Raw genomic sequence first — 19,607 nt, 5'->3', positions numbered from 1 at the left:
TATAAAAAAAATTAAAAGAACATCCTCTTGCGGCTGTGACTCATACTTAGTCACAGATTTTTGATAAGTTCATTAAATATCTTATTACTAATTTTTATCAACGGATTAACTAATTTAAATTAGATTAATGTTAAAAATAGGTCTTAATCTCGTCGCCATTATTATCAAATTTCCCCAATCACAGTATCCTTATCTCCAAACCACTATTTATACATTTACGATGTTCCATCACAACATTGCAGTATCAGACCTCGAGTCGACAAGTCCTAGACAATCCAAATCAAGATGATGAAGTGCTTATTCTTCTTGCTGTTCGTGGCTGCTTGCCAGGCCTACGTGGCCAGGGTGGCTGAAGAAATTCCTACTCCAGCAGTAACTGGATTTGAAACAACATTTCATCAAGATGGTGACAAATCCTTGCTGTTAGAATGGAGCCCTGTGGAGAACCCAGAAATACTTGGATACAGGGTATAGATTTCATTTACCATGAAATTTTTGTTTTAGTTTTGCTCTTTGGTTTAGCAATATTTATAGTGAAGGCCGCTACCAACCGGGCAACATAAATCATTGGAGGACGTCCTATGGCTGAAATGATGATGATGATTTGTAACTAAAATTTAGCAAATATTGATATCGATATTTATTTTCAGATGACAGTATGGGACCTGGGATCGGTAAGTCATACAACTTTGTTTAATACCCACTTAACCTAAGTATATTAGCAACTATTATAATTACTATAGTTAGAACAAGATTATTTTTTCTTTTATTTGTAACTACTCGTACAACACTTCAGATGACAGTATGGGACCAGTTATTTACCCACCCAACAGTTATTAACCCTGGGCCCTGTAGTGAATAACACACATTCATGTGTGACTTTTTTGCTAGCAGTGTTACAATTTACTGTAATCTTATTTAATTTTGATATAATTATTATTAGCTAACGTTAGTTTAACGTTTCTGGACATATACAATAGCATGCAAAATTGTAACAATAAATTACAACATCACATTGCAAGACGTGTATTTTTAGGACGCCAAAATTCAGTATTTAAGTAATGCCTACGCTAAAAAAGATAATGATAAACAAAAGCCTAATAAATCAACTTTTTTTTCAGGATCTAGCCAACGAACAAGGCAAGATATTCAGTGAGGTTGTAGTTGACGCTAGTACGACCAGCGCCAGTGTAGGAGGCCTTCAGTATGACATCTGGTACCTTGCGAGAGTCCAGGCCTTCACCAGAACTGCAACCAGTGGGTGGTCCAACCGTAGGGGGGTCATGTTCCATAGCCCACTCACACGGGATGGACGCCAGTCTTACACTGTGGTGGAATAAACAATAAGAAGAAGTCTTTGTCAAGAACTCTTTCACTTGAACATGTACTACTGTTATTTTGATTTTGAAATAAACTCTTAGCAAAAGCACTGTTTTTTTGTCTATAAAATTATAATGTTATAAAGTCATAATGCCACAGTAGTTTGCAAAGTTACATTCATATCACTACAAGAATAACAATCATTCTTATTCATGAGGTGATTAAGACGCCACTACGCGGGCCCTGTGTAGAGGTTTGTGTAAGGCAAGTAGACAACCATACTGGGTGATGTTAGATCGCCTTAGGCCTCTTGGATAGGTTAAATGACTAACATTTGTGAATACTAATTTGTCTTGTTTTCTATTTTTTTACATATTTGTTATATTTAATATATTTGTTATTATTAACACAGTCCGATTTTTTCTACGATTTTGATTACATATTATACACACAAGGTTAGCACTACTGATAACGATTATGAAATTTTTCTAACTAGCGGCCGCCCGCGACTTCGTAGCCAATGGCGATAGATGGCGCTTTTTACCAAGACTTATTTATACACTACTAGCTTTCCGCCCGCGCGGCTGAACCATTTAACCCTAGATAGCTAACCTTCCGGCGTACCCTGTTTAAGCTAACCATCCGTCGAAATGACGGGTATTAAAAAAACATTATTTTTTGGACGAAGTAATTCAAAAAATCTTAGTTCTTTTTTACAGTTTGGTTCCTTCATATGTTTGTGAATAAATGTGCATTATTTAAATTCACCTAATTTATTTATTTATTAAATTAAATTATCTTTTCTTAGACCTCTAAAGAAATTGAAACATTTTGTAAGTAACCACTTTGACATGCAATATAAATGAAAATTTAAAATAAAATAATCGGTTTTTTGACTTAATATTGTACGTAAAAACATTAAAAGTAATAAAATCATAAAATATTTTTTTTTCTTTTTAGCGCAAGTGACTCAAAAATCAACTTTATGTTTACCGCATATTTTGATATGATATAATGCAGATTTTTGTAATTTCCGAGGGAACGGTATTTGAAATAATTGACGAATCACGTTCCACGCCTGAAGACAAGTCTTGTGGTGGGTTTACATAACTTTCCTCATAATCTGATAGTTAATAATTATGATTACTTTGCACATCATCTTCCACCAGAAAGTCTTCGGTCTCACGGGCAGGACTAGCATCCAAGGCATTGTTAGTAACTTCATATAGTAGTAGATTTATTATTTTATCGTTTTTTAATGAAAACAGGATGAAAATCTAAAAAAATCTCAAATTTATTAAAAACATGTATGCGGGCACTCGAAATAAATTAATTACGGTAAAGCTAACCATCCGTCGAAACGACGCGACGGGCAAAGATCAAATATCTTGAAAACTATGAAACTTACCTGTCCACTGTCTACACCACTGCAAAGGACTCCCGGGCCTCTGAGTTGGCTAGTCGGGACAAAATGTTTGGACGTGGCATTAAAAAGTTACAACATTATTTCTTTCCAATGCCCGTCGAATCGACGGAGGTTAGCTATCTAGGGTTAAGAACCTAGTATGAGCAGCAGAGTAAATTTTACAGGAGCGCGAAAAAACACATTTTCGTTTACCCTACTGGTATACTCAAACTTTTGAAAACTTATTGATGTTTATTTTGAAGCTTAATAATTTAACTATATATTTTACAATCAATAAATTAATTAACTATTAAATAGCAAGTTTTATGGCCCTTACTAACACTCAAATGGTTTTCTTTTTTTTTTACTTCGTAAAAACTGGCTGAAGCAAAATATTTGGGTATAATTATGGACCAAAGACTATCATGGTACTCACATATAGAACACATCATCTCTAGAACTAGGAAACTAGTATGGATCTTTAAAACCCTCAGACATGTGATGCCAGGAAATAGTGAAAAGAACTCGCCTAATTGTCTTCTCAACCGAATATACACAGCTCTTGCACAGTCCGTTTTAACCTACTGCATTCCTGTATGGGGTGGTGCAGCAAAAACTCAATTTATTAACCTTGAGAGGGCGCAGCGTACTCTTATTAAAGTCATGTACTTTAGGAAGAGACGCTTCCCCACCGATATGTTATATAACACCAGTGGGTTGCTCTCGGTAAGGAAATTATATATAGTCTATATTACCCTCAAAACACACAAATCCATATATTATGACCCTCGTATACTAGAATAATTAACTTTTTAAAAAAATAAAACCGACTTCAAATGCGTGAACAGAAAAAAAAACTAAAAATTTAAAATATTGCGTATACAAAAGTTCATCCCCAATTTTCCACCCTTGGGGGTGAAATATTTTCTTCAAATTCGCATGAAACCACCCTTTTGATAATACCTATTCAACAAAAAAATAATCGTTCAAATTGATTTATAATCGGCGGAGATATTGCGTATAAAAAAGTTCATCCGCAATTTTCCATCCTTGGGGGTTGTTTTTTCTATTATTAAATTTAAATGGGACCACCCTTGAGGTATTACCTATACGCCGAAAAAAGATTTGTTCAAATCGGTTCATAATTGGCGGAGTTATCGCGTAACACACACACACACACACACACACACACACACACACATATTCACATTATCTTGCACAATAACACTTAATATTGAACAGAGGCTAAAGATAGGTGTGAACATAAACTTAAGATTAGCCGGCTAAACTTAAGTTTATTTTCGACGAGGTGTTAATGTTAGTTTCTTCTATCTTTAGCCGGCTAAACTTAAGTGTAACCGTAGGCCCTTGGCTAAAAATGTAGAAGGAAATGGAAAAGGAAACAACGTAATAATGTTTACTATTTTGACACGAAAACTTTATTAAAAAATAATCACTTTCATTACACATACTTTTGTGTATCTATGTAGGTATTCAAAATTACAATTATTACAATAACAAAATATTAATTACTTAAAATAATGTCTACCTAATCATTAAAATAAAATAATAAGGAACCATTTGGTCATTAAAGGATCTTCTGTAGGTATTTAAAATTACAAAATGCGCGTTGTCTCCCAACCGCCCCCTCAAGCCCTCCGCCGGCCTGGCGCGCCCATCGAATACATTTTTAGCCGTTTCGTTTTGGCTAATGTGCACATTAGCCGGCTAAAGATGGAATATCACGACGCAAACTAACATGTTATCGAACTTTAGCTGCTTCTCGAAGATAAACTTAAGTTTAGCCGGCTAATCTTAAGTTTATGTTCACACCTATCTTTAACCGTAACATATACATCTATTGAAGAGCGGTCCCTCCAAACACAGGCATTTTTTGCTTAAATGGAGGCTCCAATCTACTTATTAACTAAAGAAACCTTGTAAACGAAATAAAATTATTTTATTTTTTTTTATTTTAAAAAACCAGAATCCAAACCTAGTATGAGCGTACTTCCTAGGTTTTAAAATGGTTATTGGGGACTGACGCTCCAAATCCATTTCAAACTTACTTTAGGTTTGGTGTAAAGGAAACAACGATAATTTTATTAAAAAAGGTAACTTTGAATCAAAAGAAATAGGTACATAATTATTACGAATTAATTCTCAGAAGTAACTTGCTGACCTAAAAAAATCTAATGATCTATCATTGATAGGCAAAACCAGAAACTTCTTCTTAATTCTGGCATCAAAGGAATACGTTTTTTAAATATCTTATCCTTTTTTTGGGTTGATACACCTCGTGGATCCGGAGTCAGTCTAGGTTAGCGTCCAAAACAGCGAAAGTGGACATGGCTCCATCCCAATGGCGCTATAAAAATGAGATCGACTTCATCTTGTCGACGAAGAAGCATATTATATTGATGTCTCTGTGATCAACTCGGTCAAAACAGGAAGTGATCACCGAATGGTAATGGTATGGCACATTGAATATCAGACCCAAGCTCGAGAGGCGACGACTGATGAAGTCTACGCTCCGCCCAGCGCCCATCCAACTCCAATCTCCAAAACCCCGAAACCTTTCAGCTCGAGTTGCAAAATCGTTTCGAATGCCTAGGTGACTGCGAAAATATGGACGAATACAAAGTTCTTTAAAACCCGTCGTTCAAAAGGAACCAAAAAGATCTCTGACCTCACCAATAAACTTATGGAAGGGAGACGGAACTTGGTTCTGCAGTCCTCTGAAGATGCTGCTCAGTATCGGCATCTTAACCCAGATACTCCTGAAACTTTTTATACTTTTCAATTTTTATAAATTTTTAGTATGTTTCTAAATAGAGGTCAAGTATCCACAGAAAAATATTAGAAAAATTCTTGGTCAACTGGAAAAGCCGGAAAATGGGTGGTGTTTAAACACCTGGTCGGAGAATGGACTACTACCACAACTACTACTATGAGAAAAAAACATACTATGATTTTGTTAGGTTTAAGAGTTAAAAAGGAGTTGTAAGTTATACTCATTTACTAAAAAAAATACCAAAATTTTATTCAGAGCTATTGTATATGGTAAGACATAAATCATAGCCTAGGATGCTTTAGTACGTGGCGCATTTTTTACACCAAATTGATTTTTTCTTGCAAATTTTACATGTCAGTTGCGTGTAGTACTCGTAAGTAAAGTTGTACACAGGGAGGGATGTAAGCTACGTGGACCCTGGTTGTGGTGCCATTCTTCATAAATATTGTTTAGGAGTATGACTGCTGTGCCATGTATATTTTAGACATTTTGGTACAGAACTTTCACAGAAGGTACTTGAACTATATTGTATTGTTGTAATTGTGATTGCGGTAGGTACTTTCAAGGCAGAAGAACTAACTGCATTGGAGGCATCATTAGATTCATATCGTCTTACTTTTAAAAAAATCAGAGAGCGGGATGTTATCATCTTTATCTGAAGAAGACTAATAAATTGTCGTACAGTACTTCTGCCTAGGCTCTAAGTTGCGAACCTGGAGCTTACACGCTATAAGTAGCAATGCAGAAGCAACGGATGAATATTCTGGTGAAGAAGACCACATTACCTGATAAAATCTTCCAGGTTATAGTTAGATAAACGGAACCAGGCTAATCTGGAAGATTTTGTAAGGTAACGTGGTCTTCTTCACCAGAATATTCATCCGTTGCTTCTGCATTAGCATTTTCTGGTGGTAAAATTGCTATGTGATTCGGTATCTGGGCATCGTCGTCAATGTTTTCTAATACGTCCACAATTTCGTGAAGTCTCAGCGGTCTTTTATATCGTGGCCTAAACTTTTAATGAATATACAGGTTAGACGTGGATTATGCGACCAGGTGTTAAAACACCGATCGTAATTTTGTCATAAAAAGTCTCATAAATGTAAAGCTTTTCAAAAACATATGTTTATTGTTTTGTAGCAAACAGTAGTACATAAAATAATAACTAGTATAATCTGAGGTATTAATAGCAAGTTTATGAAATATCTTACCATTTATTAGACGTTTTTGCACAAAACTAAATAACAGAATTCAAAATAATAAAAAACTAACAAAATAAAGTAAATATGCGATATCGAACATACTCAATTACAGCTTGATTCGTAATGAAGAGAAAATACAAGGAACAGTAAACAAATTCTCGATATTTTTATAATTTATCTGAGGATATTCCGAACTACTTTTTAGCGGTGTTATAACACCTGGTAGGAGTAAGTGGGTTAACAGACAGATCTCCAAGTATTTGACTCACGACCTACGCCAATTTAATACAGATCGTATTAAAGAGGCGATTGAGCGTACCAAAGGCTCTAAAGTGTTCGCAAGGGATCTGTCTGTTGGCCAAAGCCAACTGACCAAGCTGAAGACCGAGGATGGCAGAGACATCTCGTTGGGGCCTGAATTATTGGAAGAGGTTGAGAAGTTCTACGGACAACAACGAGTGTATGTGTACACCTGTCACAAATCTAGCCGGCGACCCAAGAGCTAGATTAACACGACACTACACCGAAAATCTGTTTAGTAGTAGTAGTTTTTGTTTCTATAAGGAACATACAGACAGACAGACAGCCAAAAATTTTACTGATTGCATTTTTGATCACTAATCACCCCCTGATAGTTATTTTGAAAATATTTTTCATGTACAGAATTGCAGCTCACAATCCCAGAAGCTATGCGGCGACTGAAGCGACGGCACATTCTGGACATCATGGAGAGCCAGAATTGACCATGGAGGGAGTCCCAGTGGGGATTCTGCTTTCATCGCCGATAATCACAGAACAAATCTGTTCATAGTCTTCTGACTGATCGCATGATGGAATAAAGGAAAAAAATGTACAGAATTGACCTCTCTCCAAAATTTATTATAAGTATAGATAATTTCTCGACTGGTTCCAAGTATTCCGCGTGCAGAGATCCTACTATTTTATCAGGTCGTCAGTCTATCTTGCCTGTTGCTCTGAGCTACAAAGGGTTGGGGTGGCGATCATTGAAGTTATGGCAACTTACCTAAACTTGGTACTAATGATTGGATGACGATTTCTCTTCCGACTTTTTTGGATCTAGTTTTACTTTTGTGCTTTGAAAGATAGGGCTTAGAGTTGATCCCTAAGAGAGATGTCATACGCACGGGTGGTGTGGTGCGTCGCCGACGCGGCGTCGCAGCAGCGTGGCGCCTGTGCGTAAGATTATGTAGAACTACGGAGCGACACCGTTGCGGCACCGCAGCGCCAACGCCTGTGTGGCATCTCTCATGTACTTGAATCGACTCTTTGTATTAGTCGCTAAGCCTATCCAAGAGCCCTGAGTTGGTATAATACAATCACACCATAATGTTGTCTACTTGCCTTACACAACTCGCAACTAAACTGCACAGGCCTGCGTGGTGGAATATGGTAGGTATGTATTTATTAATCACCCAACAATGGACAAGTTTCGTGATGTTGAAAACATTAGATTTCACTGAATGGGATTAAAATATAGACCAAAACTAAAAAGCCGGTGAAGTAATTTTTGAAATCTATCAAGAAATGGCTGACAAATAAATTATTTAAATTACCTCCATATTTTCGCGTGGAACTTAAACATAGGCGGTGCCGTGATGTCAGGCCACCTTTTCAAGTTTTAATCACAATGCTTACCACCCCTAACGCATTGTCGAGAATGACACTATAGAGTCGCATTACAATGTCAAAGTCTTCTTTTTCTTTTTAAATCAGTGGGTCTAGACAAAGTGCAAATTATAATCGCAAACCAGTCGAAAAGTGGTCGAAAAGCCCCTTTTTTGTATGGAGTTTTGACGGATTCGATTTTCGATTCGATCAAAAAGTGCGTTTTGTCTAGGGGGGCTGCCCCCCTAGACAAATCGATCGAATCGAAAATCGAATCCGTCAAAACTCCATACAAATAATTAACTTTTTNTGAAAAAACGGAAAATTATAATTTCTCCTAAAATAAAGCATAAAGTGACTGGCCCTTTTAGACATAACATAATTAATTAATAACCTATAATTTACACTAATAAAGTATTCAAAAGCATCTTAAAAAAGTTACGGACAAAATGACGTCGAAAATATACAGATTTTTATGGAATGACCCTTTTATATTATGTTACTAATAAACCAGTAGGCTGAGTGTGAGTTTACATCAACAAAAATACTTATGTATCTGCTATATTTTCACAATTGTATCTAAAATACAGGGTGTAAACCTTTATCTATCTTCAATACAGATACGGCGTTTACAATATTTTTTTGGTTTTAACGCTAAAAACTGCCATTTTTCCGTGGCATTTTTTATTTTTGTCAATGCTACTAACAACTAATAACGTAGGTATTNCGCCAGAGAAAACTATTTTGCCTGTAGTTAGAGTCTACCTTGGGGATGTATAGTGGATCATTATTGCGCAGAATTCTTTTTGGAGCATTAAATTGAATGTTAGCTAGGAGTTCAGAGCAGTCAATCTCAGCTGTGATAACTTTTATAAGATATGTGATATCAGATATTTCACGCCTAATGGCAAGAGGAAGGATGTGATGCCTTTTTGCCTTTTAACCGATTTTAACAGAGGGTTTATAATTTGCACTTTGTCTAGACCCACAGTGGGTCTAGTCAAAATGCCATCGCAAACCAATAGGAAGTTTTCGCTAATGTCAGTCGCCGCGTCACCAGTTATTCGATTCGATCGGAAAATGGCAGCCAAAATGCACATTGAACCACCAACGACGCGGCGATATATAAGTTCATTCAAAATCGAATAAAAGTTAAAAAATGTCTATGATTTTGCGATTGTTTTTACTTTTTTAGCTTTTTTTTTTAATTAGTAGTAGTCTTCCTTCTTTCTGCTCTCTGTTTACGTCTATGCTTCGCTGTCAAACTAGCTGTCAAAACGACATCGCGATACGGATTTGTCAAAACAGCCTTAGGGTTGGTTGCACCATCTTAGTTTAACTTTGACAAACGTCTGAAATCTGTCAAATTCCATACAAAAAACACCGGTTAACGTCATAGTTACGGTCAAAGTTAGGTGGTGCAACTCACCCTATTGGTTTTCGATCGAATCGAAGTTTATCACCGGGGTTTTAGTAATCGCAATGAAAATGGCGGGTGATTCGATTCGAATTTGATTGAATCTTTTAAATGCATGTTGGCTAAGCCTTTGCATGGGAAATTTCAATCCAGTCTTTCGATTATCGATAGGTAGGGCTTTGCGATTCGATTTTTTGCCGTTTGGCTAAGCCTTTTTTGTTATCGACCTCTTTTGCGATTTGTTTATTTGTTTGCGACTGGTTTGCGATGGGTTTGCGATTTTAAAGTGCGTTTTGACTAGACCCACAGGGGTGATTTACTGTTTGTACTTCGAATACTGTCGTGAATACTTCGAATCAAAATGGCGCGAATTTTGTTATGTGCAACTTTAGAGCCATGTAACTTTTGTATTTCTAGAGATATTTTCATGATTCTTCCACAATTATTTTATTAGTTTTACTTATATTTTCAAGTTTTATCAAAAGAAAAAAATCAGAAACATCCATTCTTGCAAAGAAAATAATAAAAGTTTATTTTGCAGACCATCATCATGACCTTCTTAGTTTTAGTTTTACAAACAAAAAACAGTGCTTTTTGCTAAGAGTTTATTTCAATATCAAAATAACAGTAGTACATGTTCAAGTGAAAGAGTTCTTGACAAAGACTTCTTCTTATTGTTTATTCCATCACAGTGTAAGACTGGCGTCCATCCCGTGTGAGTGGGCTATGGAACATGACCCACCTACGATTGGACCACTCACTGGCCGCAGTTCTGGTGAAGGCTTGGACTCTCGCAAGGTACCAGATGTCATACTGAAGGCCTCCTACACTGCTGCTGGTCGTACTAGCGTCAACTACAACCTCGCTGAATATCTTGCCTTGTTCGTTGGTTAGATCCTGCAAAAAACGTTGATTTATTAGGCTTTTGTTTATCATTGTCTTTTTTAGCGTAGGCATTAATTGAATACCTACTGAATAAATTTAGCAATCTGAAAATACACGTCTTGCAATGTGATGTTGTAATTTATTGTTACAGTTTTGCATGCTATTGTATATGTCCAGAAACGTTAAAAACTAACGTTAGCTAATAATCAAATAATCAAAATTAAATAAGATTACAGTAAATTGTAACACTGCTAGCAAAAAATTCACACATGAATGTGTGTTATTCACTACAGGGCCCAGGGTAAATAACTGTTGGCTGGGTAAATAACTGGTCCCATACTGTCATCTGAAGTGTTGTACGAGTAGTTGCAAATAAAAGAAAAAGTAATCTTGTTCTAACTATAGTAAATTATAATAATAGCTAATATACTTAGGTGAAGTAGGTATTAAACAAAGTTATATGACTTACCGATCCCTGGTCCCATACTGTCATCTGAAAAGAAATATTGATATCAATATTTGCAAAATTTTAGTTACAAATCATCATCATCATCATTTCAGCCAGACGTTCACTGCTGAACATACAAAGGTAGGCCTCCCCCAATGATTTCCATATTGCCCGTTGTTAGCGGCCTGCGTCCAGCGCTTTCCTGCTACCTTTATGATGTCGTCGGTACCTACACTTTCAAGTTAGAATTACTTTGAAGTAAAACTGAATAATATCAGTGGAAATTAATAATATCTATCTCACTCAAAGGTTCGCGGACAATCAAGTATATTAATTTGTCAGAAAAAACAAGAAAACGATACCTGCTTTCGATTTGATTTCTGCAAAAACATTATTTTTTGCAAAAACTGCTAAAGTTCACTATTAATATTGCTAAACAAAAGAGCAAAACTAAAACAAAAATTTTATGGTAAATGAAATCTATACCTTGTATCCAAGAATTTCTGGGTTCTCCACAGGGTTCCATGCTAGCATCACGGATTTGTCACCATCTTTATGAAATGTTGTTTCAAATCCAGTTACTGTTGGAGTAGGAATTTGTTCAGCCACCCTGGCCACGTAGGCCTGGCAAGCAGCCACGAACAGCAAGAAGAATAAGCACTTCATCATCTTGATTTGGATTGTCTATGACTTGTCAACTTGAGGTCTGATGCAGCAATGTCTTGGTAGAACATTGTACAGGTATAAATAGTCGTTTGGAGATAAGGATGACTGTGATTGGGGAAATTTGATAATGATGGCGACAACATAAAGACCTATTTTATCACAATAATATGCTTCGGCAATGGTTGGAAAATACAGGTTTAATATACTTAATTTCAATTAGTTAATCCGTTGATAAAAATGATGATGAAATTTTCAAAAATCTTATACTAAGTCACAGCCACAAGAGGATGTTTTTAGGGTTCCGTAGTCCTGAAAAGGAACACTTATAGTTTCGATATGTCTGTCCGAGGTTTTGCTTGGAAACTATTGGCACTAGAGAGCTGTAATTTTGTGGAAGTGTAACGTATATTCATCACGCCGACAAAACGGTACAATAAAATTTTGTAAAAAAATTTTTTTTTAGAGTAGCTCCCCTACATAAAGTGGGGATGGTTTTTTTGTCTTCTTCTACCCCATCGTGTGGGGTATCGTTTGATAGGTGTTTTAAAATGACTTAGGGGTTTTTAAGACCATTTTTCGATTTAGGGATCCGTTTGCAAAATGTTAAAGTTTAAAGTGCTAATTTTTTTTCGAGTAGGGCGTCCTCCTCTCTAAAAACTAAACTATTGGTCATGATAATAGTGCTTTTTATGAACTTTCAAGGAAAACTATAACGGTTAAGATAGAACAGTTAGTTTAAGAGAAATAGTCGTTTTACTCATGTGTTATAAAATTTCATAGCTTATAAAAATTCCTTAGAAGAAAATAAGTTAAAAGTGACTTTAGATGAAGTAATTGCTTGCTTCTGAAATATATTGTGGTAACAAAAGACAACTACGGAACCCTACACTGCGCGTGACACGACACGCACTTGGCCGGTTTTTTAAAGTGTTTTTTATATTGATAATCATCAGTACCTATAATAACAGTGTACTATCACAGTAAAACAGTTGATAGGCTGATGATGACGTGTCGTGTTTTGTTCAAGACATTTAAAACATTTATTTATTTTCAACTAGCGGCCGCCCGCGACTTCGTACGCGTGGATCCCGTTTTACCCCCTTCATCTATCTTACGCGGTTTAGATTTTTTCATACAAATGTTTTTTCCCGCTTACTCCCGTTTCCGTGGGAATTTTGCAATATCCTGTAGTAACTAAGCTTTAAGTTTATTAAGGTACCTGAATGCCAAATTTCAAGTGTCTAACTTAAGCGGTTTAGATTTTTCATACAAAAGGATTTTCCCGCTAATTCCCGTTCCCATGGGAATTTCGGGAAATCCTTTCTTAGTGCACCTCTACGGTACTTAAACTACGTCCCTTCCAAATTTCAAGTGCCTACGTTTAGCCGTTTAAGCTTAAGACTGCACACGCGACGGAAGCTTAAAAAATGGAGTAATTTCTCCCGTTTTCCCAAAATTTTCTCTTCACTACTCTGCTCCTAAGTATACTATAACCTGCCCAGGAGTATGAAGAATAATTGTACCATGTTTCGTTAAAATCCTTCGAGTAATTTTTGTTTCTATAAGGTACATACAGACAGACAGACAGACAAAAATTTTACTGATTGCATTTTTGGCATCAGTATCGATCACTAATCACCCCCTGATAGTTATTTTGAAAATATATTTCATGTACAGAATTGACCTCTCTACAGATTTATTATAAGTATAGATAAGCTACAGCGTCAATTTAAAATAAAGTAAATTTCAAATGGCTAGGCTATTAAGGCCATTCTTTATTTAACTTTTAATCCTAGGGTCATCGTTCGTTCATTTCAACCAACGTCCACTGCTGGTCAAAAGCCTCCCCAAGGATTTCCATAACAGTCCTGTGCTGCCCGCATCCCGGTACTTCCCGCAACCTTCATGAGATCGTCGGTTCACGTAGTGGGGGGCCTGCCCACACTACGTCTTCCGGCCCGTGGTCCGCCACTTGAGAACTTTTCTGGAATTTATTGAAATGTTTAATAATTAATTAATTTAATAATTTTGCATGTCAGAAATGACAAATCGTGAGACCTAACCATTAACTGTATCCATCTTATGTACCACAAATAAATTAATGATGATTCTGATTCTGATTCTGCCCCAGCCGACATCATCTCTACAAGCTACGTGCCTCGCCCACTGCTATTTGAGTTTAGCAATTCTGTGGGCTATGCCCGTCACTTTGGTGATGTCCTCATTTCTGATTCGATCACGCAGGGAAACTCCGAACATAGACCACTCCATCGCACTTTGGGCGCCCTTGAGCCTTGTTACGAGGCCCATTTAAACTATTGCACGCCACGATAAAATGTCTAAAGGAGTTAAAAGTTGTTTTTAGCTGGGTTGCACCATCTTACTTTAAGTTTGATAAACGTCAAAAATCTGTCAAACTTCAGACAAAATTTTAAACTTTTACGGTCACTAACATGTTACGTTATGGTTAAAATAAGATGGTGCAACTGAGCCTTAGGCTGGGTTGCACCATCTTACTGGGGACGCCAGCGGACTGTGATGGTACACTGTGATAATAAACTAATTATTATTATTATAAAAAACAAGAGTTTCAAAAATGTTACGGCTGTGACTCATATAATAATCAGTCCTCGAATAGACAGTCACAGATTTTTTATAAGGTCATTAATATTATTTTATTAATGGATTATTTATTGATGTCAGATTGCCAGAAAGCACTGACCAATACCTAAGAATATTATGTATGAATAAGGCTATCAAATTTTCTGTAATCACAGTATCCTTATCTCCAAACGACTATTTATACCTGTACAATGTTCTGCCAAGGCATTGCAGTATCAGACCTCGAGTTGACAAGTCATAGACAATCCAAATCAAGATGATGAAGTGCTTATTCTTCTTGCTGTTCGTGGCTGCTTGCCAGGCCTACGTGGCCAGGGTGGCTGAAGAAATTCCTACTCCAAGAGTAACCCATTTCGATACATTTCGTCGAGTTGATGGCAACTCCGTGCTGTTAGAATGGAGCCCTGTGGAGAACCCAGAAATTCTTGGATATAGGGTATTTACTATAAAACACTTGTTTAAGATTATGTTGAAAAAATTAGAATTTAAATATATTTTCTTGCAATTTTACCCAAACTCGAATATAAGTACCGTTTTCTTGATTTTTCTGACATACTCATATAATAGAGATAAACATTATTCATTTCCACTATTTGGCTTTGTCTTTATTTACTTCAAAGTTAATTGTAAGTAAAACTTAGCAAATTTATTTATTAAAATGTTTCATTTCAGATGACAGTGTGGGACCAGGGAACGGTAAGTCATACAACTTTGTAATTACTTATTAGTTTTATCAAAATAAGTTTTTCTTTTATTTATAACAATAACATTAGTTATTTATACTTAAATTGACCTTTTTGTTAGCAGAGTTACACAAAATTACTGTAATCTAATTTAATGTTGATATACAGGGTGTTTGGCGGAAGGTTAGACAAACTTCGTGGGTGTATAGGTAAGGTCATTTTTAGAATACAAGTTCGCCCATTTGACCTTAAAAGTGGGCTAATTTTTTTTTGAATTGATATTTTTGTTTTCATTTAATTTTTTCCGAATTTTGACCTAAAAACTGCTTAAATTTTTTATCGCGTGTTTTCAACCGTTTTTATTTAAAATAAATAATAAATAATAAATAATAAATAAATAATAAATCGTTTATTTTATTAATGGAATTTCAAATCCAGATAATGATTGGATAGCTAGTTACGAGCCGCCAAAGTTTAACAAAAGTACAAACCACGATAAAAAAATCAACTTGGAATTCGATTAAAAAAAAAAATTAAGGTGATAGTGGATTGCCAATGATCTTAAAAACATCTCTAACTTCTCTTCTTTCCAATGATATACCACAATGTAGTAATTAGATATTGAAATTCGTCAAAAATTCGAAGTTTATGGAAGAAAATGGAATAATAATACAAAAATTTTCCATAATAATATAAAGCTTCTTCTAACACCACTATCGCCTTTAATTTTTTTTTAAATCGAATTTTAAGTTGAATTTTTTATCGCGGTTTGTACTTTTGTTAAACTTTGGCGGCTCGTAACTAGCTATCCAATCATTATTTGGATCTGAAATTTAGTTTATTTGACTAAAAATATATTCGATATTAATATCAAATATCAAAAGCTGTTGAAAACACGCGAGAAAAAAAATTGAGGCTAGGTCAAATATTGGAAAAAATTAAACAAAAACAAAAATATCAATTTAAAAAAAAGTAGCTCACTTAGGGTCAAATGGGCGAACTTATATTCTTAAAATGACCTTACCTATACACCTACGAAGTTTGTCTAACCTTCCGCCAAACACCCTGTATTTATTGTCAACTAATGTTAATACCTACGTTATTAAAATAAGACAATGATGAACAAAAGCCTAAAAAATCAACGTTCATTTTCCAGGATGTATCCAACATATCCGACGATCTGAGCAACATACATGGGGAAGTTGTAGTCGACGCGAATACGAAAAGCGCCAGTGTAGGAGGCCTTCAGTTGGACACCTGGTACCTTGCGAGAGTCCAGGCCTTCACCAGAACTGCGGCCAGTGAGTGGTCCAACCGTAGGTGGGTCATGCTCCATAGCCCACTCACACGGGATGGACGCCCGTCTTACACTGTGATGGAATAAACAATAAGAAGAAGTCTTTGTCAAGAACTCTTTCACTTGAACATGTCCTACTGTTATTTTGATTTTGAAATAAACTCTTAGCAAAAGCACTGTTTTTTGTTTGTAAAACTAAAACTTAGAATGTCATGATGATAGTCTGCAAAATAAACTAACATTATTTTCTTTGCAAGAATTGTTGGGTGTTTAATAAATACCTACCATATTCCACCACGCAGGCCTGTGCAGTTTGGTTGACAGTTATGTAAGGCAAGTAGACAACCGTGTGGTGACGGCAGAGTAGAATACATTTGTCACCAACCCCTACTCTTCCCGCGGGTGTCGTAAGAGGCGACTTAGGGACTACACATCAAACAGAGAATGGGCAGCAGCGCTCTCTGAAAAACATCAATCTTTTAAACTGCGATCTCCAACCCGCCTGCCTAGCGTGGAGATTATGGCAAAACCCTCCACTATAGTGGAGGAGGCTCATAGTCCAGCAGTGGACTGTAAAGGGCTGTTGATGAGACAACATTATTGCGTGATTTTATCAAGCAACTCAGGGCTCTTGGATAGGCTTTGCGACTAATACAAAGAGGCAGATTCAAGTATATGAGAGATGCCACACAGGCGTTAGCACTGCGGTGCCGCAACGGTGTCGCTCCGTAGTTCTACACAATCTTACGCACAGGCGCCACGCTGCTGCGACGCCGCTGCGGCGATGCACCACATCACCCGTGCGTATGACATCTCTCTTAGGGATCAACTTTAAGCCCTATCTTTCAAAGCACAAAAGTAAAACTAGATCCAAAAAGGTCTGAAGAGAAATCGTCATCTAATCATTAGTACCAAGTTTAGGTAAGGTTCCATAAGAATAAGAATAAGAATAAGAGTACTTTATTGAGCATAGAAAAATAAAATAAAAATACAGTACATATAACATTAAACATTAAACTACAAGCTATGCTGAAGAGGCGTCCGCTCAGCTATATTCGCGACATAACAAGCGCCATGTCGAGAAGCTGGTTTTCAGCGGGTACCAACACGATGAAGGGGCCATATTGAGGCTACCAGTCAAGAAGGCGCGCAACAGGGGGCGTTATGGACGGTGATTACAAAAAAGAGAGAGAAAAAAAAAACAAAAAAAGACAACAATAATAACACAAAACTAAACAGAATCAAAAACCAAAAACTAAATTAACTGAAAACTAATAACTAACATAACGTCTTCAATGATCGCCACCCCAACCCTTTGTAGCTCAGAGCAACAGGCAAGATAGACTGACGACCTGATAAAATGGTAGGACCTCTGCATGCGGAATACTTGTAATTATTAGAAATAATTTAATATTCGTTATTAGTAGTGCTAATACCTTATGTGTATGTAATCAAAATCTTAGAAAAAAATCGGTCTGTGTTGATACTGTTGGTTAAACTTCACTGATATTTTTTTAAGAGTAGTAATGCAAGTAAGGCAGCACAGGAATAGAGGTATTTTAAATTCATTCGTTTCATCCACTGCTGGACAAAGGCCAAGGATATACCGACCGGTTATTATAACGACCGGTTCTGTGCAGATCATGACTTGATGATATTAATGATATTTGATAGAATGAAGTTTCATCTTTTAAATATGCAAATCAATCTTGTTTTAAGTAGTTGCATTTAAAGCATTGTGTCCAAAGATTTAGCGTGGCCGCCACTGCCAACAGAAAGATTATTCACTTCATGATTTAGAATTTCCCAACATTTAATTTAATGCTTTCTTTGGAAAAAAAAAACATACGGGTCGAATTGAGAACCTCCTCCTTTTTTGAAGTCGGTTGAAAAGAGATTTAATCAGAAAAGATAAGCTTTGTGAAAATCTAAAAGTATTGATAAGTGATAAGGGGCTTATTTCGATAATTATTATTGGTAAATGTAATAAACACACTGATATAAGACAACACCTATAATGTCTTCCTTTATCCCAGTTAGCCAGTGATTGACAATGCACTATAATTATTGACCAGTAAGGGTGTGTCTTAGGCCATCTTAATGCGCGCCGCGATAAGCGGTTAATTATCACGCCATTTTATCGATTTTGCCCATACATTTTGACGTCGATAAATTATCACGGCGCGCATCTTAGGCCTACAGAGGGCCTTGTGTGAGTTTACATCAAAAAATGACATTAAATGTATGATGGATTGTAAAGCGCCCCTAGCGGGAAACTTTCAAAAACTAAAATTTTCATACATTGAGCGCGTTTTATGTAAACTCACACTCAGCCCACTGTTCTGTTTCTTAATTTTAATTTATCTTCATATCGATACTAAGCCTATTATGAGCACATAATTATCTAGATAAACGGCTTAACTCATAATGAGTTTAAGCTATTATTAAAAATAATGATTCACATTTTCATCAAGATGGATGGACATAGCAAGACGTTGTGTTGGAGAAAAAAAGAAATTCTTAAAGTTCTGTTACAATAAAATTTTAGGTCATAATAGGTATACTGGGTGAACCACTCAGAATCAGTAACTTAGTAGGCCAGTAGAATTAAACACAAAAATTGATTAAATCGGAAATAATTCCTACAAAAGATTTTTTTGCTTTAATGGCTTCATTGGTTGCCCATTAAGACTCTCCTAAGTTTTCGACTTCGACGGAGTTGTGCTTAAGTGGTGGGGGCCCCCGAAAGGGGCGTTTTTTCGGTTTTCCGGTTATACCGCGTAAAGGACTTACCCTATCGAAAAGTGGTCTTGATGACGGTTGAAGGGCACTTAATCCTGCATTGAATAAGACCAAATTCAAATGTTTTGGATAAACCGTTCCCGCGCTAAAGTTCGGAAAAGTAGAAAATATACGTATAATTAATGACCCTCTCCACGTCCAATGGCTTGTTACCCACAGGCTTCCAAGTCTTGAAAAGGGCCACCTCAACCAGTGTAACCCTATCAAGGCTTACGAGCTTGATGCGCCTATCCTTGTGCGTCCCAGCCGTTCCTTAACTGCGGTTGGTGCACCTCTTCCTTGCACTCTCCTGAACGACCCTGTGTTACCTACTGTGGCTGTCCCACTTCCTTGCAGCCTCCTGCACGACTACGTTGCCTAGCCGTATGCCTAATAGCTCATGGGGATAATTTACTTCGTTCATAGAAAAATACGTACACACAAGTAACTGCAAAGCTTAA

The 19,607-nt window shown here is 36.5% G+C and overlaps 2 protein-coding genes across 5 annotated transcripts; one reads left to right on the top strand and one right to left on the bottom strand.

Moving 5' to 3' along the window:
• Positions 1-224: 224 nt before the first annotated feature.
• On the top strand, positions 225-16,542 carry LOC114365911 (uncharacterized). Of its 4 annotated transcripts, none has more exons than XM_028322626.1 (3): positions 225-468; positions 651-674; positions 1,122-1,429. In XM_028322626.1, exons 1-3 carry the CDS (start codon positions 286-288, stop codon positions 1,338-1,340), a joined length of 426 nt encoding a protein of 141 aa, XP_028178427.1. In that variant the 5' UTR covers positions 225-285; the 3' UTR covers positions 1,341-1,429. The 4 variants fall into 4 exon arrangements, with proteins under 4 accessions (XP_028178427.1, XP_028178425.1, XP_028178426.1 ...); XM_028322624.1 differs by lacking the exons at positions 651-674; positions 1,122-1,429 and adding exons at positions 15,058-15,081; positions 16,225-16,542 and having other exon boundaries at positions 238-468; XM_028322625.1 differs by lacking the exons at positions 225-468; positions 651-674; positions 1,122-1,429 and adding exons at positions 14,577-14,821; positions 15,058-15,081; positions 16,225-16,542.
• Positions 10,353-11,828, bottom strand: LOC114365912 (uncharacterized). Its single transcript, XM_028322628.1, has 3 exons — positions 11,584-11,828; positions 11,119-11,142; positions 10,353-10,661 (listed from the first exon to the last, which is right to left on the bottom strand). The coding sequence occupies exons 1-3, from the start codon at positions 11,764-11,766 to the stop codon at positions 10,443-10,445; spliced, it is 426 nt and encodes a 141-aa protein (XP_028178429.1). The 5' UTR covers positions 11,767-11,828; the 3' UTR covers positions 10,353-10,442.
• Positions 16,543-19,607: the final 3,065 nt, after the last annotated feature.

This window comes from Ostrinia furnacalis, unplaced genomic scaffold (assembly GCF_004193835.3).
Source record: "Ostrinia furnacalis isolate ACB-3 unplaced genomic scaffold, ASM419383v2 OfSCF7680, whole genome shotgun sequence".
NCBI lineage: Eukaryota > Metazoa > Arthropoda > Insecta > Lepidoptera > Crambidae > Ostrinia > Ostrinia furnacalis.
The sequence above is the reverse complement of the archived record's forward strand: the minus strand, read 5'-3'. Positions and strand labels throughout refer to the sequence as shown.

Bases quoted from the DNA above. Each gene is read 5' to 3' on its own strand.
- LOC114365911 (XM_028322624.1), top strand. From the start codon at position 286: ATGATGAAGTGCTTATTCTTCTTGCTGTTCGTGGCTGCTTGCCAGGCC. The intron at 469-15,057 runs GTATAGATTTCA...GTTTCATTTCAG, and splicing joins CAGAAATACTTGGATACAGG to ATGACAGTGTGGGACCAGGG. The intron at 15,082-16,224 runs GTAAGTCATACA...TTCATTTTCCAG, and splicing joins CAGTGTGGGACCAGGGAACG to GATGTATCCAACATATCCGA.
- LOC114365912 (XM_028322628.1), bottom strand. From the start codon at position 11,766: ATGATGAAGTGCTTATTCTTCTTGCTGTTCGTGGCTGCTTGCCAGGCC. The intron at 11,143-11,583 runs GTATAGATTTCA...ATTTCTTTTCAG, and splicing joins CAGAAATTCTTGGATACAAG to ATGACAGTATGGGACCAGGG. The intron at 10,662-11,118 runs GTAAGTCATATA...CGTTTTTTGCAG, and splicing joins CAGTATGGGACCAGGGATCG to GATCTAACCAACGAACAAGG.